Source organism: Prionailurus bengalensis, chromosome B3 (assembly GCF_016509475.1).
Source record: "Prionailurus bengalensis isolate Pbe53 chromosome B3, Fcat_Pben_1.1_paternal_pri, whole genome shotgun sequence".
Lineage (NCBI taxonomy): Eukaryota > Metazoa > Chordata > Mammalia > Carnivora > Felidae > Prionailurus > Prionailurus bengalensis.
In genome coordinates, this window is record NC_057355.1 from 68,770,826 (window position 1) to 68,790,649 (window position 19,824).

At 40.6% G+C, this 19,824-nt stretch overlaps 1 protein-coding gene across 2 annotated transcripts in view; it reads right to left on the reverse strand.

The window, feature by feature from the left end:
- FMN1 (formin 1) overlaps positions 1-19,824 on the reverse strand; it is a 431,558-nt gene that overhangs the window by 196,046 nt on the left and 215,688 nt on the right. For both annotated transcript variants that reach the window (XM_043555725.1, XM_043555724.1), the window contains 2 exons: positions 5,836-6,602; positions 1,081-1,231 (listed from right to left, as the gene is read on the reverse strand). In XM_043555725.1, the coding sequence (XP_043411660.1) occupies positions 1,081-1,231; positions 5,836-6,602 (918 nt within the window). The remainder of the gene's footprint in view (positions 1-1,080; positions 1,232-5,835; positions 6,603-19,824) is intronic.

Below are 19,824 nucleotides of genomic sequence, written 5' to 3' on the forward strand. Positions count from 1 at the left end.
GCAGAGCCACAGGTGAACTATACTTTTTCCCCCAGCACAAGCTATGCTATCATCAAAATGCTAACGCCGAGACATCACAGCAGTGACTTCAACAGCAACATGACGAGAGTAGCCGTCATTTGTTGGGGGCTGACTGTGTCAGGAACTGTGCTGAGCAGGACATATCAATTACCTCATTTAATAACTACTTACAATAACACTGTGAGTAGTCATTACCTCATGTCGCAGGGAGGGGATGGGGCAAAGAGAGGAAGAACTTTGAGGCAGGTTGCACAGGTGGCATGTGGCTCAGCTTCGATTCAACTTCACATCTGCCTGATGGCGTGGGGAATCTTGAACTTGCTCTCTGTTGTAAGGCTAGCGGCCTCTGACTTCAAGTCCCCAGGTCATTGCTCAGAAGTCAACTTATCCAGGAGAACTATTCTGAGCACTCCATTTTTTTTTGTTTGTAATGCTGATTGTTAATATAAGTACCACAGGCCAAGGTTCTTTGGGGTTTTCTCACCAAAGCATCCCAGATGCTCAGACCGTGCTATCCGATAAAACTTTTTATAATGACACCTTTTTAAATCTGTGGTATATGGTAGCCGCTAGCCATAAAAACAAAACTGAAAAGTGGCAAGTGACAATGAAGACCTGAATTTTTAATTTTATCCAACTGTATTAAATTTAAACAGCCACATGTGCTTAATGGCTACCACACTGGACCACATGGGCCTAAAGCAAAACCTGGCATAGATACACTCCCAATAAACATTTGCTAGATGAACGAAATTATACATAAGTGAATGAGTAAAACATTTTCCATAGAACATGCATACTAGTTTCACTAAGTGCAAATTAAATTTTGTATTTTTTTCAACAGAATAGTTGGAGAAAAGTCCAGATTATTAAGAAAATAGTTTGAAAATTCGGGTATGCCTGCAAGAATAAGCACAGATTTCTCAAACTACTGACTTCTTTTCGTCATCAGTGACTTAACAGCTTCCAAAGCTTCCAATCAGTGACTTAAAAGCATTCCAATTCAATAATGAATTCCCATGTATGACAAAAAATACAATTACTATAGTCACCCAATACCTTTTTGACCTTGTTCTTTTTCTCATAGGTCTCTGACAGAGGCTTTTTCTTCTGCTGAGTTGTGTCTTTGGAGAATAAATACTCAAATTCACTAGTATCCCGAATATCAGGTTCTTCTAAGGAATCCCATAAGGTTGGTGTAGCATTTTGGCTTAAAAGAAAAAATGACAAGTTAAATATTAGAATCAAAACAGATGAGAATATAGTAAAATCTCTAATTCACTTTATGACTCATTTTTAAAAATATGTGTGTGTGTATATACATATGTGTGTGTATGTATATATATCCTAATAAAGCTGGAAAAAAGTTTTTGTGCTATATTTTTTTTTTTAAGTCAAAATATACTATAGAACATTGAAGCCAACACACATTTCTAAAACTGAATGATCATTAGATGCAATCAAAAAGAAAGAGATCTAGAGAAAACATGCAGGACCAGAAATCCTGGGATTCACATAATCGAGGCCATGTAAGCTGTTTCTCCCTCAGTCTGTGGCATTTCCATGATAGGTAAAAATAGGCATCACATACACGCTAAAAAGATAACCAATTCTGGGACATTCGTGGGATAATTCTTGTTTTTATTATTTTTTTAGAGAGTGAGCAAGTAAACGAGAGGGGGAGAGGGAGAGAAAGAGAAAGGCACGGGGCCCAGCATAAAGCCCAAAGAAGGGCTCGATCCCATGATGTTGGCATCATGACCTGAGCTGAAATCAAGAGTCAGATGCTCAACTGAGCCATCTAGGCACCCCATTAATGGGATAATTCTTAATAACAATTCTTAAACAGAATAAAATTCTTCACCTTTTCCTAAGTTAAGATTTACCTTCTTGTTGGACTTCTTCTAATACTTTTAAAAGTGATTTTTAGGATTAGCTTGGGTCAACTCAGGGCAGGACCCATAATTTGTGAACAGACTGAGCTCATTTAGAAGTACTTGATTTATAATACTCCGCCCCAACAACAGTATTAACAATGAAAATAAACCAAAAAACTCCACTGAACCAGTCCACACAGGGATTTCAACTAAAGTAGCCATGGGGAGGCTGTGCTTTTGTTTTTGTTTTTTGGTGTTTTTTGTTTGTTTGTTTTTTTGTCGTCAAAAAAACAGGGGCACCCTGGTTTTGAAACAAAGAAAGGGAAGAAGCTATGGAAAATCAGGTATAGAAAAACTGCCTCTGAGAGTGGGCTCAGAGAGGTTACCATACAGGCTTCTTTTAGTCAGAACACATTTCCCCCCAAATGTCTACTTTCTTATTTTTTAACACATTTCATACCCATGGACAAACATAATATTTCATCTACACATTATTTTTCAAATGTAAGTATGTAGTATGATCCAGAATATTTTTAAGTACTTACCCTTGTTTTAACATGTATTTTCTCCATCACTGAAAACTAAAAGAACTCTTACTACATGGGATGGTCCACACAATTTTTTGATGCTAAAAGGCAATTTTCATCATGTTCAAAACAGGTGGGAAGATGGACTTCTCAGTCCCGGGTGTTCACATTTTGCTATATGTCTGCCTTTCCCATGAAATATGAACATCTTGATCTGTCCAGATTCACTTCTCTCCACTTCTTTTATTATAATTTTTCTAATATAATATTTGAGCCATTTAAGAGTATATGTGTGACATGTACAACATATAAGAGTTTAGTGAATACCTGTGAAATCATCACCCAAGAGCTAGAAATTTCCAGTGAAGTACATCCATCCATGTGCTCCTGTCCTCCCCCACTCACTTAACTCCCATTTGAACAGGAACACCATTAATTTCAAGGGTTAATCTCAGCTGCACTACGGAAGGGGGTCTCGATGGCAGAAAAGAGCCAGGGGATTTTGGAGCATGCAGCCTGTTAAGGGCTCCTGGTCTGGGCCTCAGAGAGGTTCTCGGAAGCTGAGGAGAGGGTGTGCAGAGAGAGATGGTGTGATGCATAAGGGCAATTGTTCAGACCCATCCATTCCCCACCCCCATTCCCCTCTCATCCCTGCACCTGTACTGCTTGGCCCCAGCTCCAAAGACTGTGAGCCCACACTAGTATGACTAGTGTTGCAACTCACTTCTATTCTAGGGTAAACTGGCTTTGACAGCTTGCACGCTTTGTCACCATTTACTACACATTGTTTCTGTGGGAAAAGGCATTTCCAATAATGAAGAGAAGAATTTTGGAATACTACCTCTCAGTGAGTTGGGAGCAATTGGCATTTGGTGGAGGAGTAACAAGGATTCACTCACAATAGACCATCTCATCTGCTATAATGATCAACTCCTTTCTCATCACTGAATGTAAAATTCTAGCTCAAAAGAAGAGGAAGAGGGAAGTAGGAGGAGGAGGAGGTAGGAAGAAATATTGGGGAGGAGGGAAATGGTGGAGGAGGAGGGAGAAGTGGAGGAAGAAGGTGAAGATACTCACAAGGAAGACCAAAAGTGAGTGCCCTGGAGTGCCAGGGTGGCTCAGTCGGTTGAGTGACCGAGTCGTGGTTTCGGCTCAGGTCATGATCTCATGGTTCATGAGTTCGAGCCCCATGTTGGGCTCTGCGCTGGCATCATGCAGCCTGCTTGGGATTCTCCCTCTCTTTCCCTCTCTCTCTTTCTCTCTCTGCCCCTCCCCCACTCGAGCTCTCTCTGCCTCTCAAAATAAATAAAAATTAAAAATTAAAAAAAAAATCAGTTCAGGTGAGTAGTGAAAAGCAATCTAGGTCGATGAGAGACAGTGCACACACAATGGAGAAAAACTTCCAGTTCCCCAGAAGACCAACGCTAAAATTTGTCATGCATACATTATGCAAATTGCTTACCCTTCTGGTTGTACAAAATACTCAAAATACCATTTCTTCTCTTTGTAACAAACGCACCCCAAACAATTTTAGTTTTGGACACGAATAAAACACTACACAGAATCTTTACAGCCTTTAGTTTAAAAGAAGTACACATGCTCTGAGGGTACAAAATCACTTTGAGGGACCCATGATCAGAGAGACTAAATGTGTGGAACAGCAGGAAGCGGCCGTGATGCTGTCTTCATGTAGGAAAGTTAGTACATTCACCTACTTTTCATTTGGCTCAACAATGAAGCCCTAAACTTACAGTAAAACTAATAAGAGCTTGAGTATTGAATTGCTTTCTTTCTCAAAATGGCCAACTACACAAGGAGGGAAACCATAACGATTCTCTCCAGCATGACTTTGTCCTATGTTGAACAGTGGGCAAAGGGCCCATATCCCAGTGGTACTGTGAGACCACCGCTGCGGTCTAGGATGTTGGTTGCTGATGAAGTCTTGAGGGGAATGGAGTGGAGACAGGCTCGTGAGGCAGGTGTGGAACAGTTCCATGTGCTGTCACAACACACTACCCCACGGCTGACAGGTGGGATTCATCACCCTGGAATGTCTGTACATTAATTTGAGAACATTAATAAGGGAACAGAACTCGAAATAAATATTCTGGGAAACATTTCTTAGGAAATGTCCTCTGAGTCTTGAATGGGACAGAAGGAATAATAATAGTACTTTAGGTAATCGTTAGGAGCCACTTCAGGATCTCTCTCTCTCTCTCTCTCTCTCTCTCTCTCTCTCTCTTTTTAACCATTCAATTAGGAAGTAATAAAGTATCAACGTTTAAAAAAAAAGTATCAGGATTTCCCACACATAAACTCTTGGTCCTTAGTCTTTGGTTAGAGGAAAGGGGCCAATATAAGGCACATAATCAACTTAGTTCACCACATGCTTAGTTTTAAGTCACTCCCCACTCCTCCCTGCAGTGATTTCCAGTTGCTTTATAATTGTGAATTTCACAGTATTTTGTTTAATATCCTGCCTTCCACAGGCAAAATGTTACATAAATTGAAAGATTCACCACCACCCACCGATTTGGGGGATAAGTTCAAATATTTATGTTTAAAAATATGTTTTCTATTTGTTGTCCTTTACAAACAAATTAATTTCAAATCTAGACATTGGTTAATCAAGCAGCAGCTCAACACCTCTCTCATTGTCCTCTTGACAGACTCTGAAAGGAGGCAGAAGAAATTCAATCCAAATATGTTCGTATGGAAGTTTCCAAGCAACCTGTCTTGCTGCCTTACAGAACCCAGCTTAACAAGCTATACAAATGGAAGATGTGTCACACTGGCACTTTCTCTGAAGGGCAACAAGGTAGAAGATGGGAGGGCATTTGGCAGTTAGGGGGATGAGAGTTCAAGCAGAGGTTTTATATTTTAGGATGCCCTTCTGACCTAAAGAGCTAATGACTCAGTTGTGTCTGGTTCTTCTAATAAAACCTGAAAAATTACACGTACCTGTTAAATATCCAGATCATAAGGTTGCTGATACCATCTAAAGACAAGACAGATATTCTAAACATCTTCAGTGAACCTGCAGTATAGGTTCAGGCTCAGTGTCTTTATGATTACTTGCTAGTTGTAGGGATGTTGGAGAAGGCTCTAACTTACACCAGAGCTCTTCTCTAAGAAGAGTCTGTCAAATGGAAGCTTTATCTTACAGAAGGATCTGAAATTGCACGCACTGTTTCTCCCAGCATCAGTCTGTAGAGAACACAGATAAGACCTGGTGGAGACAGACATTCTCCCCCTCAAACACTGCAACCTTGTTAATCCAAGGTATTCACTACAAACCACATTTGAGAATGGAATACAGTACACAGATATCCAACTGGTCAGGATAAAATGTCACTCGTGCAAAATCCTGGGAATTCACAAGCTGAGAATGGGCCAGGGGTTGGGCTTACCTTTTATCACTTATTTGGATTCTAGTCCAGTATAAAGGCTTCATGGGGCAACTCGGCTCAATGGCTGGCTTCCGAGGACATTGGCTAGAAGAAGGGCCAACTCCGAAGAAGAGTCCAGGAGGAGGTGGGGGTGCAAGTCCTGGGGGTGTTGGAGCAGGAGGGGGCCCCCCGCTGTTGGGCAGAGCAGGGGAGTTGGGAAGTGGTGGCGGAGGGGGAGGGGGAGGAGGTCCGGCACTTGGAGGCAGAGGAGGCGGTGGGGGTGGAGGAGGTCCGGCACTTACAGGGGGGGGTGGAGGTACGGGTGGCAAAGCTGCAACTCCCGGAGGGAGGGGGGGAGGGGGAGGGGGAGGGATGGCTGCTGGAAGGGGTGGGGCGGGAGGGGGAGGCGATGCCTTTGGCTGAGGTGGTGAGATGCCTTCCACAGACTGAAGTGGTACATGGACGTCTTTGTTGTCATTTGGGGGAGACAGCTGGCTTAAAGAGGAGATATTCAGCTTTTTGGGTATTATCTGGTTACTTCTGATGGTCTTGCCTTCACCTTCGCAGGGTTTGAGGAAAGTCTCTCTGTCTGTCTGGATGCACACATTTCTGTAGGTCTTTGGAGGGTGGTCGTCATCGGTGGAGACACACGCGTCTCTCATCTCCTCACATCCTCCTCGCCACCGGTGTTCTATCTCATGTTTGAGATTTTCAATGGTTTCTTCTAGCCTTGCTGTAACTGCTGCATGCTCCCCGCGGATATGAAATGCCTGAAGTTCAAACTGAGCCTGTAGAGATATGAATGGGAAAGAAAGTACAGATTTTAGAAAAATCAAATATAGCAGAAATAAAAAAAATTCAGTACCATCCCTGTGCCACCATAGCCCAGGCCACATCAACACAGGGAAACACAGAGACATTCTCTTCAGAATCCAACAGGGTATAAATTTCCCTTTATGAATTCTCCAAAGACTTAGATAGTTGGAGGAGAAGTGTAATTGCAGCCAATCTGATCTCATGGGAATAACTGCCATGGATTAAGGCTTAAAGTAAAACTATCCCCTAAGAACTTTCACCCATTTTTAATATCAAAGGCAAAACAAACTCTTCGTAAAGATTTGAACATGCTTGAATATATCTTTGATTATATTTAGTTTGGAAAAAGAACACTGTAAGAAAAAAAAAGAGCTCCTTCTGGCTGTGTACCTTAGAGACACATAGTCTCTAAGTCATAGTCTCCCTTAGAACACCTCTTCTATGCCATTTCTGGGCCAACACAGCAGAAACAAAAGGTGTGAGAAGAAGCTGTAACACATGTGTATTTTTTAGAAGTTTCCATATCAAAGCTGTCTCTGATCAGTATCTGTGTGTTTCATAATCTTTCATAATATAGTAATAAATAAGCTATACAAATGTACAGAAAATGAGAATATTAAGATTTGCTATTTTTCCCTTCTACATACCAACATTTTAAACTGCATTTTATAAGACTCTCAGCGGTATAACGGTTATCTTTTCAGTTACTTCAGCGCCTCGAGTCTGTGGTTTTACACTTAGTAGCACAGAGCCGGCAAGCTCTCAGTCATCAGCTAGTCTGTTTCCCAGCCTTCAAAGTCATTTAGCCTATTATGGTTAAAGGGGAAGCACTCAAATTTATGATGTTATTAGGGTTTCCAGAATCCAGTTTTACAGTAATTAAATATTTCTGGTGAACTTAGTTAATGTCTGCCTTTCTCATCGGATTATAAACTCCACGAGATGGATCTGCCCCCCATCTCTGTATCCCAGCAGCTGACGTGACAAGCACATAATATTGACGAGATGGGTAGGTAAAAACCACTGTGATGCTTCTATCTGGTCATTATCCTATGGACCTTCCTTATGGCCTAACAAAACCCTCTCCACTGTAATTTCAGCCCACAAACTGTACACAAGCATAGATCCCTTTTGCATGGAAAAGGTAAAGAAATATGTTTAATGACCTCATCAGGGAAGGTAAAGACATATGAAGATTCTCCACATTAAGATACCTTTTAACTATATTTTTACTAGCTCGTTTCCCTCATGAACCAACCCCCAAATAACCATGGTCAGTAGAACCAGAGGCAAGGTTTTTCTAAAGGTGGTTTTCTCACATGTGGACATGGCAGCCTGATGCAACTCTCAACAAACTAGCGAAATCCAGACACTGTCTATTTCTTGTACAGCACAGGGGGCTAGGTGCCTGAGCTCTGGATTCGTACTACCTTGTCTGCATCCCAGCTTAGCCACTTGTTAGCTTTGTGACCTCAGGCAGGGAACTTTGTGTCTTCAAGCCTGAGTTTCCCCAAATGAGGAGGATTGTGAGTCATGTCTAGGGTTTTGAGAAAGCTATAGAACATTTGAATAAATGTTACTATGAGGTACTGCTGCTAATGACAATATTAGAATAAAAGACCAACAGATTTATAGTCATTCTTCAAAATTTCCAAATAAGGCCACCTTTGTGGAGTGATGGGCGCAAAACCAGGAAAAGCTTAAGCAAGTCTAGAAAAACAAGGTACTACAAATACAAAAGTTTACCCAAAATTTCAGGAGTTCTGCTACCAAATACCTGAAAGTAATTTCAAGCTTCATTCAACGATGTGATCAAGATAATCTGTTTCAACATCCTACCTGTCGCGATTGCCCTCTCCCTCCCCACCTCTAATACATCCCAGCCCTGAGTTCCACGGAATCGCTTACCAACATTTCAACTTCATTATAGCGACTAGTTCAGTTCTGCCACATCACACTAACTCTTGGTGGTTGTTCCCAACTAACCTTCCAAGAAGGTTGAGAGTCAAATGACATTGATGAGCCAATCATTTTACTCAGTCTTCAACTTCTTTTTTTAATTTTTTTCAACGTTTTTTATTTATTTTTGGGACAGAGAGAGACAGAGCATGAACGGGGGAGGGGCAGAGAGAGAGGGAGACACAGAATCAGAAACAGGCTCCAGGCTCCGAGCCATCAGCCCAGAGCCTGACGTGGGGCTCGAACTCACGGACCGCGAGATTGTGACCTGGCTGAAGTCGGACGCTTAACCAACTGCGCCACCCAGGCGCCCCCTCAACTTCTTAATAATAGAAACAAGTTGCAAAGACATGTTCCACAGAGAAACTTTCCTTTTATCACGTGACTGAGCTGTGTCTGCAGCAATCACCTTGGTCCCTTCCATCCAACAGCAATCACCTTGCTCCCTTCCACCCTCTTAACCAATGATCCCGAGACTGCTGAGGCTGATGTATGTGCCTATGTATTGTTTTGGTGGTTCTGTAACACATGTGCTTAGGGCAGTGGGGAGAGCACAAATTGGGCAGGTTATTTAACCTCTCTGGACCTCGGTTTTCTCATAAGTAAAATGGGGATACTAACAGATTCTACCTCAAAAAGCAGTTGAGAAGAACATGAGTTAATGTATATAAAACAGCCCGTAGAGGAGAGTTTGGAGCATAGAAGGTGCCACATAAGTTTGCTACATTATTGTCTCCTTCATGCCTGACAGATTCCAGAGGCTACACCATCTTGCTTTCCCCTCTCAGCAGGCTCCCGGCAGCATGCTTTATCCATCTAAAGCAAAAATGAAGATAGTTCCTTTAATCCCTTCTAGCTGTTGCCCTTTCTCACCGTCTCCTCTTCACAGCAGAATTTTGGCGGAAAAGAGCCACAACTCTCTCGATATATTTTCTCATCCACTCCCCTTTCATCCAATTACATTTGGCTCCTGCCTTCCTGACCCCCCAACTTACTGAAACCCTGTGATTTGAGCGTTACATTTGGTCAGCACGTTTCAGTGATCCTGCCCTCTAGGCTGCATTGGTAAAGTTGACTGTGCCTGTACCTTGAAATTCTCCCCGCTTCCCTGAACTTTTTTTTTCTTTTTCTTTTATTTATTTTGAGAGAGATAAAGGAGGAGGGAGAGAGGGAGTGGAAGGGGCAGAGAGAGAGAGGGAAAGAGAGAATCCCAAGCAGGCTCCATGCTGTCAGCACATAGCCTAATAAGGGGCTCAATCTCACAAATCGTGAGATCGTGACCTGAGCTGAAACCAAGAGTTGAACCCTTAATTGACTGAGACACCCAGGCACCCTTCCCTGAACTTCTGATACACTTTCTCTACCCCTTTTCCTCCCCTCTCTCAGCCCTCTCCAGTCAAACTGTGGATGCCATTCATCCCTTAAATGTGGTCTCCAGGCATCTTCCTTGCCATTTTATCCTCACACTACACAATCTCTCTGCACCATCTTGCGTACTGATATGGTAAGCAACACTCACTTACTGTATATACTGTAATTTCCAAAGTGGTACCTTACCACTTAATTCCAACCATCCTCCTGACTGGTCTACCTGCTTAATTAATCAGCCACCTCAAATTCAACATGTGTGAAAAGGAATTCATCACTGCCAAACCTCAGTTTGTTCTTCCTCTGAAATTTCTTCTTGCAGTTAATGGCATCGCCATCTTCCCAGTCATCACGTTCAGAAACCTGGATGTCATACTGGATTCCTTCCTTTCCCTTGCTCTTTCCTAACATATTACTTATCAACAAACTTCACTGATTTCTCTGATTCATTCCCTTCCTTCCATCCCCGCTACCTCGACTTTTCATTGGGTCCTCTTTATCTGGACAATGGCAACAGCCACCTAACTAATTATCCTGACTTCAGTAGAGTTTCACCCTACTGGTTCCAGGAGATTTTTTCAATAAATGCAGATTTTTATTCCTTAATATCTCTTCAATAATGGCCAATATTTACAGACTAACACTGGAACATGAACTCAAGTCTCCATTGACTGGTTTTCTGTCAACTTTCTGCAGTTTGGGCTCCTGCCTCTTCCCCATATATTCCCTGGATTTCACTCTTACACAGCACTGTCCCTCTCTCAGGACCATGTTCTTTCTGGGCCTTTGCAAATGCTATCTTCTCTCAATACCCCTCCTCTCCTGCAAATGCCCAAAGGGGACAGATTATTAAGCATAGATTCCATGAATGGCTTCCTCACAATCTGTATTCACTGATTGAAAGAATTCCCAAATAACAAAGACATACTGGATTTCCATGTACTCCACACCAACATGCTGGGATTATAATAAGAAACCCTGTGACCAGTAAAATTCAAAAGGCCCAAACAGACAACTTATCTTTGCCCTTCCCTATTCACAACCCCTTTTGATCATTCTGATTTTGTCTTGGTGGCACTCAGGAACTTAGCATGCCACAGCAATTCAAAATGATTAGGTACTAAGTACCTCATTCATTCTCTATCTGTCCATATCCTACCAATTATTTCAAGGTGTGCCTGGCTCTATTACAAGGGAAGTATCTCAAGTCCACACATACTATGCATCGAGTCTTTGGCAAAGCTAGGTTTTAACTCTGTTTTCCACTCTACTTCTTCTTTGCACGTGGAAACCATGTGCTATTTCCTCACCTTTATCTACGGCCAGTGATTTGCTAGTGGCTTGGTGAATCAAACGCAGACAGTAGAACTTTCTATAGAATAATCAAGTACTCCTTCCTGGACAACGTTTGCCTAAGATCCCTGGGAATCTTTATGAAATGTCAAACCCAGTTCCTTACAGCCAAAACTACAGATGAGGCTGGGTCAAGGCAACACAATGTTTTTGAGCCCTGGTGAGTTTCTTTTCCAGGCTCCTTTACTTTCACATTAAACAGGATGCTTGTACACAGGAGACAAAATCGTTATAAAACTTCTATTTATTCTTAGCTAAATGATCCTCAGGACATATGAAGCACTAAGGGTTTCCCTCTCCCTGACCTTCCCTGCTAAAAAAAATCTGCTGTTTTTCGGCCTTCATCCCAGTATATCATTTGAAAGCAGACAGGTGCTGAGGTTTGACATCTTTCCAGTCTTCCCCAAGCTCTATCTACCAGAGGCCATCCATGTTTTATCCATCTTCCTTTACTCATAACTTGATTGATTCTACTGCTTTCATTTTTAATTGCATCCTCTTCCCACTTGCAATAGCCTATTAATCTGTATCTATGTCCCTCCCTCTAAGGAAGATTCAAATTCATAATCCTTAAGAGAGCAATCACAATTAAACCGTTCTGTTTTAATCATCCTTTTCCTTACTGAAACTACTTTTATCTGTCTAATGTAGTGCTTCTCAGCCTGTTCTGCATTAGAAACACCAAGAGAACTCTCGGGGTGCCTGGGTGGCTCAATTGGTTAAATGTCCGACTCCTGATTTCAGCTCAGGTCATGACCTCACAGTCCCTGAGTTCAAGCCCCACACCGGGCTCTGTGATGGCAGGGTGGAAGGAGCCTGCTTGGGATCCCCTCTCTCCTTCTCTTTTTTGCCCCTCCCCTGCTCACTCTGTCTCTTCAAAAATAAATAAGCTTTGGGGCGCCTGGGTGGCGCAGTCGGTTAAGCGTCCGACTTCAGCCAGGTCATGATCTCGCGGTCCGTGAGTTCGAGCCCTGCGTCAGGCTCTGGGCTGATGGCTCAGAGCCTGGAGCCTGTTTCCGATTCTGTGTCTCCCTCTCTCTGTGCCCCTCCCCCGTTCATGCTCTGTCTCTCTCTGTCCCAAAAATAAATAAACGTTGAAAAAAAAATTAAAAAAAAAAAAGAAAGAAAAAAAAATAAGCTTTAAAAAAAATAGAAGAAAAAGAAACACCTAGACAACTCTGTATAAAAAATAAAAAACAAAACACTGATGGGCAGAAGCATCATCAGAGATCTGAGATGGTACCCTTGCACCCATACCCTTAAAGCTCCCCGAGGGATTACAAAGGGCGTCCAGAATTGCAATCAACAGCAACTGTCCTTAATCTGTACTCTGCTCCAAGCACAGCTGAGACAGTATGATACCACAATATCAGCGCATTCTTTTTGGCAATGACTTTTCCTTGGGTCATTTCAAAATTGCAAAGGAAAACACGTGTTATTTGAAAAAGCCCCTTCCTGATTCTGATATGTCCCCATAGGAGAATACCCCTTCATTATCTATATTGAAAATAGTTATTCTACACAGCAGATAAGTCTACATTCTTTCCATGACACCTCATGACCCTTAAACCTTGCTTTTGCTAACTTTTCCACAGACTTCTCTATATTTTACCTGTGCTGCACCCCTACAGGTTCAAGCATACATTCAACCCTCACAGTTTTATGCTTTTGCACATGCTATCTGCACTACTTAAAACACCTTTTCTCTCCATTTTCACCTAGTGAAAATCCCAAAGGAAAATTCAGTCCAGTTCAGCTGAAGGCTTAAACTTTTCTTGATCTTTCTTGACAAAAATTTTTCTTTGACTTTGTTGCCAAAGAGCTTGCTAGGTTCACATGACATTTTAGTTATTTATGTTTATCTTCTTTGTAAATCTAAAAGCTCCAGGCAATTGGGGACCATGCCTCATTCATGCTTGAACTTCCAGAACATTGCACATTGCTTGCCTAGTTAGTGATCCATAAATGCTTATTGAATTGAATTATTTCTTTAGTCTTAAATATTAAGACTTCCTTGTGCCTCTTTATTACCCACCCAACTAGACTTGTTGCTTCAAAAAAAATTTTAAAGAGAGACACATGTGGCCACTTCCTCTCTGACAGTCCAACGCGCAGCACAAACTATGAGATTTTAGAGTTGGTATCCCCTACAAAATTCAAATACAACATTCAGGGGTTTTGTTTTTTGTTTTTTGTTTTTTAAGTCTGGGTATTTCTAAAAGTTGACACTGATCTAATTTTAATGATTCAAAATCTCATAGATTAGTGTGCTTTTCACAATAAGCATAAAGGCTGTTCCCATAAACATAATAAACCATCCAGTAGAATTGAACCACATTTGTGATTTTAATTTGATGAGGGATTGGACTCTACGCAACTCCCCCAGCCTCCTCAGGGGCTGGTCCTTCCTTCCCCTACCAAATCCTCATTATTTTTTAATATCCTTCACATTACCACTGCTCAGAGATACCATCGAAGGAACACACTGTACTGAAACCCAAGCAACGGAAGGAGACGTTTGCTTGTCTGGTCCCCACAAACATGTCTGTCAAAAAAGAACGCGGCAAAGTGCCTGCTGATGAAAGACATTGTGATGGTGCCAAGCAATGTGGAAAAATCATCTGTTAGCATTTTGTTATTACGAACAATCTCTCCCAGCGGTGCTGCCAGCGCCAGTCAAAATTCAGGTTATCTGCTGTACAACTTGAGTAAGTCAACCTTTTCCAGGGACTCTTCTAAATTCTACATCCTAGGCTGGGGAAAGCCAGGCAATTCCCAGGGACTGCACAGAAGCACAATGAAGCGTCACCAGAAAAGTGCAGTCTGAGCAGACAGAAGGAAAGAAAATGGGGCTCGAGAACATCAAGCACCTCAAAGGGATGGAATTCAGGCCTTGCAGAGTGCTCACATAAGGTGAGAAGACAGTGGTTCTATGGCTTTGGATGTGGGCATCGTGGCTTTTCTGTTTTGTTTTTGAAGGCTGCACAGAAACTTCAATAATTCCCTGTGTGATGGACGTACACTTGTTACTATAAAAACAAGTCTCTATTAATAAAAAGAACGGCACTGGGCTTGATAAAATTCCCAAAAGTTAACAAGAGCTGGTTTGAATTAACTATTATCTATATATTTTTTGTTGTTGTTATCAGAAATAAATCACATCATGTTACAACTTAAGAGGCCATCTCAGGGACACTCAGAAATATGAGGCACATCTGATACATCAATGTAATTAGAACTTGCTAGGAGGAATAAATAAAGAAAGTGGGCAGGAAACAGAGTAAAGAGCAATCAGAAGATAAAATAGCACTTAGGTTGACTTGGGAGTTAAACCCAACACATGCAAAGGCTATAGAGCACCAAGTTAAATTATTCACGTGTCAAAATGGTGCTATCTCCAGTAACTATCTGCCATGCTGATGTTCGGTCAAGAGAGTGAGGGAAAAGAAACCAACATAAAATAAGTGAGCTAGACACCATGCGAGGTGCCTTAATTTAATCCTTGCAACTCTGTAGGGCAGACATTCTGGCGGATGTAATAACTTCTATAAGATCCCACACCTGGGAAATGGTGACAGCCCAAAATTCACGTTCTTTCCATTTTGCCATTTCGAATTGATAACAGCTAAATAACAGTATTTCATAACAGTTGTTTCAAACTGAAGAATAGCTGACACACAATGTTAGTTTCAGGTGCACAACACAGTGATCCAACAACACTACTTGTGTCACGCTCACCACAAGTGTAGAGCTACCGTCTGTCACCATACAATGCTGACTACAATACCACTGACTATATTCCCTGTGCTATACCTTTCACCTGACTTATTTATTCCATAACTGGAGGCATGTACCTCCCACTCCCCTTCACCCATTTTACCCATCCCCCCCAAACCATTTCCCTCTGGTAACTACCAGTGTGTTCTCTGTATTTATGGGTTTGGTTTTTTTGTTTTTCAGATTTTACACATAAGTAAAATCACATGGTATTTGTCTTTTGCAGACTTATTTCACTTAGCATAATACTCTCAAGGCCCATCCGTGTTGTCAAAAATGGCAAGACCTAGTTCTCTTTCTGTGGCTGTGTGTGTATATACATATATACACGTACATACCCCACATCTTCTTTATCCATTCATCTATTGATAGACACTTGGGCTGCCTCCATATCTTGGCTATTATAAATAATGCTGCAATAAATATAGGAACATATATACCTTTTGAAGTTAGTGGGGGTTCTTTCTGGTATTTCTATTTTTAACTTTTTTCTACATCCTCACGAACACTTGTTATTTGTTGTTTTTTTGATTCTAGTCATTCTGACTGGTGTGAGGCGATATTTTATTGTGGTATTGATTTGCATTTCCCTGCTGACTAGTGATGTCAAGGAACTTTTCACGTGTCTGCTGGCCATCTGTATGTCTTCTTTGGAGAAATGTCTATTCAGGTCTTCTGCCCATTATTAAGTCAGACTATTTGGTGGTTGGGAGGGGGGTGGTTGGTGTTCTATTATAGAAGTTCTCTTTTAAAAAAAAAAGTTTATTTATTTTTGAGAGAGAGAGCATGAGCAGGGGAGAGGCAGAGAGAGAGAGAATCCCAAGCAGGCCCTGTATCATCAGCACGGAGCCCGATGCAAGGCTAGAAGTCATTAACTGCTAGATCATGACCTGAGCCAAAACCAAGAGTCGGATACTTAACCGACTGAGCCACCCAGGCACCCCTGTTTAAGTTCTTTATACATTTTTTCTGTTAACCCCTTATTGTATACATCATTTGAAAATATCTTCTCCAATTCAGGAGGCTGCCTTTTCTTTTTGCTGATAGTTTCTTTCACTGTGCAGAAGCTGTTTATTTAGGTGTAGTCCCAATGATGTATTTTTGCTTTTGTTCCTCTTGCCTGAGGAGATATACCTAGAAAAATGCTAAGACCAATCTCTAAGAAATTATTGTCTGTGTTTTCTTTAACGGGTTTCACATTTGGGTCTTTAATCCATTTTGCATTTACTTCTGTGTATGCTATAAGAAATTGGTCCATTACATTAATTAATGACTAATACCATTACATACTATCTATGACTTATAATGCATTTGTATTATATTACGTCTGAAATCATGGCAACAACCTGTGTCAAGGCTGGTACTACAACAAGAGGGGCACAGAGACTTTAATTGCCAACAAGATAGATTCAAATGCACACTGCGCTCCAGAGCTTTTTTCGCCTTATCCTAGGTCCTCAGTTATTAATAATCCTTCCTGTTCAATATTCTGAAATTAGAATTCCAGTACAAGGCTAGAGATAATTTCTGATAAAAGATGTTTTCTTTAAAAAAAATTGGCCCTCCACGGGGTGCCTGGGTGGCTCAGTCTAGGTTAAGCATTTGTCATTCAGCTCAGGTCATGATCTCTCAGTTTATGGGTTAGAGCCCTGCGTCGGGCTCTGTGCTGACAGCTCAGAGCCTGGAGCCTGCTTCAGATTCTACGTCTCCTTCTCTCTCTGCCCCTCCCCCGCTCAAGCTCTGTCTCTCAAAAATAAATAAATATTAAAATATTGGTCCTCCATCCTTTGGGAAAAGAACTGGAGTCACTGAGTAAATAATAAATCTGAAGTTTTTGATTCCTAGGTAAGTAGAGAGGAAAGTACTGGCCAAGGTTCAAAAGATCTGGATTCTGCTCCTGGTTATCTCAGGCATTAGCTACTTTTACTTTCAAATTTTCTACTTCCTGTAACCTTCATTTTCTCAGTATCTAAAATGAGAGGTTTAAAATACTTAATCAGTAATATTTCCTTTAGTTCTAAAATGCTAATAATTTTCACACCCAATACTTAATCATATCTCTTCATCTTAAAACTTCCTAGACTACGGCTCTGCTCATGAAAGCTTGATAAAGACTTAAAGCACAATATTATATCTAAGCCATGTCTAAATATCTAAGGCATATAAAAAGAGAGTCCCAACTCTCATTATTAATGCAAACATACACATGAGGTCAAACAGACTCATTACGGTAGTCTGAAAACATACCAGTGGCTCACTTGGTAGTTTAGATAAAGTTGTGCATTATTTTTGAAATCTGATAGTTATTATGAGTATTCAAGAATATACCTGTACTTCAAAAATAATCTATTACAACTATGGATCATCATCTAAAGAAGTAGTAGGGAAATAAAACAGAAAAAGTTTTGAAAATCTGGACTGAGGTTCCTACCAGGGAAACAAAACAAAACAAAACAAAATTGCAGCCAGAGTGCTTTTGTGGAATAAAACGGGGGAAAAAAAAAAATATCATTACTCCCAGGGGATTCTGGTAACATTTTATTTCTAAGTTATTAATATCACTAAATGTAGTGTAAGTCACAGAATGAATATACCTTGGGATAGCCATGATAATGATTTTCAGACTTCATTTTCACAAAAAGTAATTCTGAACCTAACGAGCAAAAACCCAAGACTGCACATTTTTAGGCCATGAGCTAACACACTAACTCCTCTATTAAGAGAGAAAACTTAGAGTTTTATGTTGTATTATTATTAGCATCACTGGAGCTACAGCTAGTCCAATAATTAATGTATGACCCATTGCAGAGTACATGTGAGCTTAGCAGCAACAGAAGGTAAATCCTGGTCCTCAATGCTGTGACAAACTGAGATTCTTCAAGTAATAACAACAATTATGTTAATATTTCTTTCTCAACTCATTCACTGTCTATGAAGAGGCACCATCGTATGGCCATTGCTAACCTGTCCCATAATATTATTTGAGAAACTGTAAAGTGTAAGTGACCATAAAGTCAATTACATTTGCCTCACATACCCCCAAACTCTGTATTTTTTCCTTGAAGTGAAAAGTGGTATTATGTCACTTAAATAGCATTATTAAATGGGAGCCAAGTGAGGAGGGGCTATTTGTTGAGTTCTGTGTGGTACTGTAAGTAAAGGTGACACTTATGCATAAACTCTGGGATTACTGTTTAGAAAAAGCTTCCACATCTTCCCCAAAGTCCTAGCTCTCTGGAACCAAGAAGAGGTTCAAGGGAGTGATTGTGATAGATTCCTACTTATGAACTTACTCTTTGTAGTGGTGTTATATGAATCAGACAGACTCAGTAAGTCTTATCTCACTTATACCAAAGAGATGATCTACCATCTGGTATTCAAATAAGCTTTAACGAGCATGTATAATGCATCAGATCTTGTGAAAAGTGTCAGAGAAATGACAATAATTAAGAAACAATCCATATTTTGAGAAACTTGCATTCTAGCTAAGAAGAGATCTGTAAGTTATTTACAATTTTCAAGATAGTTGAGCTGTATGGATTTTACATTATTATTATTATTATTATTATTATTATTATTATTATTATTATTATTATCACACATCATGTTTTCCTTGAGAACCAAAGAAAACCAAGGACCACATCTGTTGATTTGTCCAGCAAAGTTGTTCATGCTGCTTTTACTACCCAGGAACAAACCACTCCACGTCCCGATACTTATAACTAACCTCCCTAAATACATTTTCAATGAGTGAGCAAGGAAGTATTTGGCTTCCCACCTTAACATTTTGAATAAATGACCAATGGTGTGTACCTAAGCCACAACCACCTTCTATTTGCCACTTCAAGTCTTCCTAGGGATTAGTCACTTGATAAATCTGCCATTGAATGGATTTAAAATTATAGGCCAATCGACAAGGAAAACAAACAAGAGGGTTTACATGTTTTTCATTAAGATCTGGGCTCTGGCCTAGGACATGTCCTCTAAGGAAGCTAGGAAGGGAAAGGTCTTAAATTTCCAAAAATTGCTCACCCCAGCCAAAAGGCACACTCATTATACAAGATATAAGTTGAGATGCCAGAAAAGAGCTCACATAATTAAGAATAGTCTTCATTCTCTAAGTAATGGACCCAAGGAGAAATATTTCCTACTATAATTGGAGAGGCTGGGTCAGGTAATGGAAAAAACACTAAAATAGTGGTCAGAGTGCCTGGATTAAGTTCAGCCTAAGACTGCTGTTATGACCTTGAATTTCCTTCTTATCTCTGGCTATTTTCTTCATCTGTAAAATAAACAGGTCAAAAAAGATCAGGAGGCTTACAAACCAGGTGTCTAGGGATCCCCGAAGGTATCAGCACTTCTGCAAACACTTAGTTGTAATGCTATTTTAAAAGGATATTTAACCTAAAAACAACAGTGACTTTAAAAAATACATATAGTTATACAAAAACATACACCTTTCGATACTAACAGCATATCTAATACTAAGGTACTCGGTTTTATTTGTGTTTTCTTTTTGGTTCTTCTGGCAATCTGGAAGACCAAGTGTTCCCTGACATGTTTCAGGGTCTATTTGGGTGTTTTGAAGACAAATTTCACTGATTAGGACAGGCATGAATCTACAGTGGTTTCTTTCTTTTTTAAAATTCAGGCTTGCACTTCTAGGTGTAAATATAGTGCTGCAGCACACAGACACCGCATTCAATTAAGCACAGCCAAGGCTGAGGTTCATCTGCT